This window comes from Nicotiana tabacum, chromosome 1 (assembly GCF_000715075.1).
Source record: "Nicotiana tabacum cultivar K326 chromosome 1, ASM71507v2, whole genome shotgun sequence".
Classification (NCBI taxonomy): domain Eukaryota; kingdom Viridiplantae; phylum Streptophyta; class Magnoliopsida; order Solanales; family Solanaceae; genus Nicotiana; species Nicotiana tabacum.
This window is the reverse complement of record NC_134080.1, coordinates 21,752,062-21,758,244: the sequence shown is the minus strand read 5'-3', so window position 1 is coordinate 21,758,244 and position 6,183 is coordinate 21,752,062. Positions and strand designations below refer to the sequence as shown.

At 35.3% G+C, this 6,183-nt stretch overlaps 2 protein-coding genes across 2 annotated transcripts; both read left to right on the top strand.

The window, feature by feature from the left end:
- The first annotated feature begins 757 nt into the window (after nucleotides 1-757).
- On the top strand, nucleotides 758-2,310 carry LOC107821604 (small heat shock protein, chloroplastic). The gene is made up of 2 exons (XM_016648040.2): nucleotides 758-1,142; nucleotides 1,694-2,310. The coding sequence occupies exons 1-2, from the start codon at nucleotides 914-916 to the stop codon at nucleotides 2,113-2,115; spliced, it is 651 nt and encodes a 216-aa protein (XP_016503526.1). The 5' UTR covers nucleotides 758-913; the 3' UTR covers nucleotides 2,116-2,310.
- Nucleotides 2,311-3,821: 1,511 nt separating this feature from the next.
- Nucleotides 3,822-5,295, top strand: LOC107821605 (heat shock 22 kDa protein, mitochondrial-like). Its single transcript, XM_016648041.2, has 2 exons — nucleotides 3,822-4,133; nucleotides 4,678-5,295. The coding sequence occupies exons 1-2, from the start codon at nucleotides 3,911-3,913 to the stop codon at nucleotides 5,031-5,033; spliced, it is 579 nt and encodes a 192-aa protein (XP_016503527.1). The 5' UTR covers nucleotides 3,822-3,910; the 3' UTR covers nucleotides 5,034-5,295.
- The last annotated feature ends 888 nt before the right edge of the window (nucleotides 5,296-6,183 follow it).

Here is a 6,183-nt window from a genome sequence, read left to right as displayed (position 1 = left end):
ATAAGAAGGTGAAATTAATGGATGATTCTCATCATTGTGCCATCAAATCATTTAACTATGATAAACTAATGTAATTGAACTAAATATTCAGGGGTAAATATTACTTGCTAGTTGCTATTTACCCTTTAGTTAGAACAAAATCTTCTAAATAAATTTTCACCGCCGGAGAATGGAAAGAGAATGGAAAGGAAGGATGAAATCGCAAAGTATATGTAAATATAAAGTACAATTTTCGCTAATTTTAATATATTTAAGTTATACACATTGATATGTGTAAAGAATTGTTTATAAGATGTAATTTTAGTTGATTATACAAATTATCATTTTTGTTAGTTTACCCATTAATGCTTACATAGATACGTGCAATTACTTTATTTAATTGTATAATTCTATCAATATCCTTTCGAGCAATTTTAAAACTATAAAATCATTTTAATATTTTTTTATTGAATTAGTATGAATTAATAATACACATTTATCTTTAACACGGATTACCGATGGATTATTTTAGGACAAATAAAAAAACTAAGCTAGAGAAAACTCCCACCCTAGAGCTCGTTAGACACTAGGTAAGGCGCCAAAGAGCAACTGAGGACAGAATAGTTATAAAAGAAAAAAAGGACATAATAGTAATTTGCAAAAAATTCCGGATCACGGATATTGTCTACTAGCCTCTAGAAACTTCTCATAAAATTGGCACCCTACAGGTCTGGAACTTTCTACAAGATGCTTCCATGATTTTCTCGAACCCCATTTCCCTTTCTCCAAGTCACTGAGCGAATATAAAAGGAGACACTATACACGCATTTGTCATACTTATCCAGCAATACAGTGTGAAGCAAATTCACTCCATTAGAGCAGTTACCTCTCTCTCTTCAGAAAGCTAGTAGTAAGCAATCATTTGACAGTAGAGATGGCAACTTCACTTGTTCTCAGAAGGGCGACCACCGCCTCAGCACTCTTCAACAGGCTCGTCACCCCTGTTCGCTCTGCCTCTGTTGCTCCCTCTGTTTTCCGATCCTTCAACACCAACGCTCAGATGACAACTTTTGACGATGACGATGATCGCAGCGTTGATGTTGACCGCCGCTCCGATCCCTCCGTCTCTCGCCGCCGCGACTCTTTTCCTAGCTTCTTCCCAGGTTTGTTCTCCGTTTTTGCTCAAATTTGACCATGAAACAGAGGCAGACCTTCTGTATAAAACCACTGGTTTAGGTTCAATTAACCTCTGTTTTGTGTCTAAAGTTTATCAGAGTTAATACATTCTTGAGAGAATTGGAAGTCCCTATTTTTGGCACGTGTTTATTCACCATCCAATTTTGCTCTTTTAGTATATATATATAATATACCATAAATTAACCTCTATTTTCTGTCTAAAAGTGAGTAAATATACTTTTGACTTTTGAGAGAATCTCCCTATATTTGGCACTAATCGTTGTGTGTTTATTCGTCATCCTATTTTCCTGATTTGGTAAATATATACATCTCGTACTTAATATGTTTTTTCTGTTGTGTGAAAACCTGTTAAAATTGATAATATATTAAGATAATCGACCTTACTGCTTTAAGAGAGCTGAGATGTGGTACCATTTGTTCCTAAGTTTGTTAGGACCTTTAACTCCACCGAGTGTGCTGAATAGTGTGATTAAATGATTTTGACTGGTATGAACCTTTTGTTTCTGATTAAAAACAGATGTGTTTGATCCATTTTCACCACCAAGGAGCGTGAGCCAACTACTAAACATGATGGACCAAATGATGGATACTCCATTCACGGCACCGCGTGGCATGGGCACCGGAGTCGGATCAAGGAGAGGATGGGACGTGAGAGAAGATGATGATGCCTTGCATATTAAAATGGACATGCCTGGGCTTGACAAGGAAAACGTGAAGGTATCAGTGGAGCAGAACACGTTGATTATCAAAGGAGAAGGGGAGAAAGAATCAGAGGATGAAGAGTATAGGAGAAGGTACTCTACCAGACTTGAAATTCCTCAAAATCTCTACAAATTGGATGAGATTAAGGCGGAGATGAAGAATGGTGTTCTTAAGGTGGCGGTTCCTAAGGTGAAGGAAGATGAGAGGAAAGATGTTTTCCATGTTCAAGTTGATTGAGCTTTTAATGCTTAGTTTGTGTTTGAGTCTGATGTTATAAACATTTTCCTTCTTTTTCCCCTAGCTATTTTGGATGTAGTAGGTTTCTGTGGAAAAGTAAAAGACGACCTGCTAAAAAAGTTATGGTTGTAAGTGCCGCTTTAGATTAATTGGAAGTTGAGTATAATAATCTGCTTCTCCTTTCAGCTGCATAAAGTGTTTGGGGCGTATGAGTTTTATTTTGCTATGCTAACTGCCAGTGGGGAAGTTACTAATTTTTTCAACGGTATTTAAATGTGAAAGAACTGAAAAAAAAATTCCTGATAAAGGGTGCTCATATATGCGTGGTATAATTTTTCGAACCACCCTTGTGACCACTATCTGCATTGCAAGAAAACTATCATTATTTGAAGCGAGGGTCAAGAAAAAACTTCTGAATGAAGATTGACGAACAAAGTTAAGGAAGTTTGCAGAAAATCAGTTTATCTTAATGGATATACAAATTCAGTTTTATCTCTAATTCTGAAGTCACCTTCTTAAAATACTTCTGTTGTATTGAAGATTAGGATTAGTCTCTCTGCTTTTCTAGCTAAAGCTAACGAGTCATTGCTTCTTTAACCCGTTCTTGGTTGAGGTCTATGAGCTTTAGGCCACTGTAGATCTGAATTTGAAATCCTAATGATGTGTGGAAATAGAAAGAGATGGAAAAAACAGAAGTTCGAGAATGAAATTTAAGTGTTACGTTCAAGTGGTACACTAGTAATTTCTTGACAAAGAAACCAAATTGAAGTAAATGGAAGTGTGTAGAGATTGCACAAAGCGTAAGAATGTATTCGTGGAGATGCACTATTGACTTATTTCTCTTGGCTCGTCACTGGGAGGATATCATTGGAATTTCAATTGGTTTGCTTCAAGTCGCTTAACATAATCCAAGATAGCAGTACCAATTGTTTACTTTTGTAGAGAAATTAAACAAAACATTCTAAAACCATGACATTTCTGAAATTTAGTCCTAATTAACAATTAGCTACGCTCACTATGCATTCTGGTGGATAAGGAGGGACTACTTTGAGGAGGAAACCTTGATAGAAGAATTCCATATTCCAAGTTGGTGTTTAATTATGTACTATGTTTAAGAAGGAATTGAACTATTTTGGAATTAGTGATCTTAAATAAGTCGCGACAATTTTATGACTATAAATTTATCTCATTAAAAGTTAAATTATTTTAAAAATAAAAATATATCTTTTGGAAACAAATTAAAAAAATGGTACATAAAAAGGAATAGAGAAAAAAGAAAAAGTTAAGAGGATTAAGGGAAGGAAATAATGAGAATAGAATCCATACAATATTGTGTAAGAGATATTCATTGAAAGTGCATGACATGCAATTGCAAATTCACTTCTATTACTTAACGATAGTTAATTTTTACTCGGTAAAATAATTTGATCATAATAAGTTAGAATTGCTTTTATATGAACACCCATTATGTGGGTGAGTATTTACCATACCTTTAGACTGTATAAGTTTCAGTGGTATACTCTTTACTTTTCAATGTCTATTCTATATTTTAGTTTCGACAAAGTAATTTATTTTACAATTTATTTCAGTTGTTGGTCTTGTTTTATTTACATTTGATGAAGTTCCAAGTAATTATCCCAATTATAAATCAAGAGTATAAAATCGGAATTTTTCAAGTCACATGTGGCTTGAACGTCAAGAAAATCTATTTGCACAATTAACCCTCTAAAAAGTCCCCTGTTTTTTCCCAGCTTGGGCGAGAAGAAAACTGCGAAAGCTTTGATTTGCTGCAAAAATGGCGTTTCGCACTGCTTTACGGAGATTGAACTCCTCATCAACCCTTCTCTCCAACTTCCTCAATACACGCCGCCCTACTGGTTCTGTTGCGCCGTTAACATCTCTTTTTCTGAGCTATAAGAGTAGTCATGTTTCCGTTGTGGACTCTAACGAAGAAAGCTTTACTATCAATGCACTTGGAGGTTCCTTTCCCCGCTCCGATCAATTCCCTATTCAACGCGGTATATATCATCGTTTTTCTTTAATTCTCTAGTTTAATCCAATTTCATTTTGCAGAATTTTGTTCCTTTTTGTTTTATTTTATTATCCTCTGATAGTACTTTTTATTTAATTATTTTATGTCTGTAAATCTGTAATATGTTTTACCACGTGAGTTTTCTTAATTAACGAGTACCGGTGTGATTGTGATGCAAATCTCTACTGAATGACTGATTCATGTTAAATTGTGTCAGTATTTTGATAAAAGGTTAATTATTAGAGAGCGGACAATTTTAAATTATTTATATTTGTATTAGCATAATATTGGCATGAGATGAGTTTAAATGAAGAAACGTGTCAATGAGGATTGATATAGTCGATCCAAAGTTGTTTGAGATTGAGGCATAAAAGTTGTTTTTGTTTAGCTAAAAGCTTAAATGACGAGAACGATTTATTTAATTATTTATTTTATATTTGTATCACCATTCTTTACAATGTCTCAGAGAGTTGATTTTATCTTTAGAATTGGTGTGATGATTTTGGTAAATTTTCATAAATTCTGTGAAGGTGCATCTGATCAGTACATGGAAAACCCGTTCCAAATTTCTGGACCTCGAGGGTCATACGAGGCGAAGAATGTGGACGCAGGAATGTTCCTGAGGATGGAAATGCCAGGTATTGATAAAGAAGATGTGAAGGTGTGGGTTGAATATGGGAATGTCTGCATAAAGGGTGATGGAAAAAAGGAGTCTGAGCATGAGGACAGTGGAAGAACCTACAGTGCCAACATTGAGATCTGTTCGAATTCCTTTCAGCCTCAGTATATGGAAGCAGAGATGAAGAATGGTGTTCTTAGGATGGTAATACCCAAGTCCAAGACTTCTCAGGAGGTGACTGGCTCTTATGAGATAAAAGTTAAGTAAGTCTTCTTAGGAATATCATGTCATTGGTCTCATTAGGTGGATAGTTAACTATAGATAGAAGATTATTAGAAGTACTTGCGTATAGATACTTTCTTATATGTTTGTGGGAAAAATCAACTCTTGCTGAGTCTTTTTGGAATTATTCTGCTTGAATTTTGAGCAACTCTGTGGATTTTGTGATAACAATTGCTTGTTTAGCTTGATTTGGTGTCATCACCTCATTGAGAGGATGTCAGCGTGTTGATTAGAATTCTCATGTGTGCCGTGCTGCTATATGCTTGTTTTAGATTATGTCATTGGAAATTTTTGTCACAAACTGTTTCGAGCTCTCTAACATTAATAGGCTGAAAGTGTTATGAGGAAAGACAGCCCGTGCTAATCTCTAACTTAGATTATGTACCTGAAGTAGCATAGGTTATGTCTGCTAGTGCTTTTTGAATAGTTAACATAGAGGACTGGTTTTCTTCTGGAAAAATTTTGTGTTATTGAACATGATTGAGTACTTCAGGTATTAGTACTGTATGTTGAGTTTTGGATTGTTGAGTTTTTGTTTAAGATGAAATGGTCTTAAAATGAGAGTGAATGAGAAATGAGATTTGGATTTGGATTTGGATTCGGATTTGATCAAATGATCGATCGATTGATTAATTATTTGGACCAAATTTATTTGTTAATAGTGAATATTAAGGTGATATAATCCGTGTTTGTAACGGATGTTTTCCAATCCGTGTATTGTGTTGCACCAAGAAAGCAACAAGATGCCTAGTGCACCTCCCACCATGGCCAAGTGCTCCTCCCACCAAGCAAGTGTTCATTCCGCCATGTAAGTGCTTCTCCCACCAAGCAAGTGTTCATTCCACCATGTAAGTGCTTCCTCCATGATATCCTAATGCTTGTTCCACCATGGAGGGGGCAGATTTCTCTCATATGACTGCTATAAATAGAGCAGAAGTTGTAGAGAAAGAAGAACACACCGGAAAAAAACACTCGAAACACTCAGTATACAATTGATATATACTCTGTATATAATTGATATACACTCTGTATACTCAAACTACACTCTGTATACATTGTGTATACACTGGAAAAACGAATTGCAATCTGATATCCTCTTCAGTAAGAATTCAACATCGGCTATACATTGCATTCC

Excerpts from the sequence above, each read along its gene's own strand:
- LOC107821604 (XM_016648040.2), top strand. The coding sequence starts at position 914 with ATGGCAACTTCACTTGTTCTCAGAAGGGCGACCACCGCCTCAGCACTC. Across the intron at positions 1,143-1,693 it reads TTTTCCTAGCTTCTTCCCAG|ATGTGTTTGATCCATTTTCA; the intron begins GTTTGTTCTCCG and ends GATTAAAAACAG.
- LOC107821605 (XM_016648041.2), top strand. The coding sequence starts at position 3,911 with ATGGCGTTTCGCACTGCTTTACGGAGATTGAACTCCTCATCAACCCTT. Across the intron at positions 4,134-4,677 it reads TCAATTCCCTATTCAACGCG|GTGCATCTGATCAGTACATG; the intron begins GTATATATCATC and ends AATTCTGTGAAG.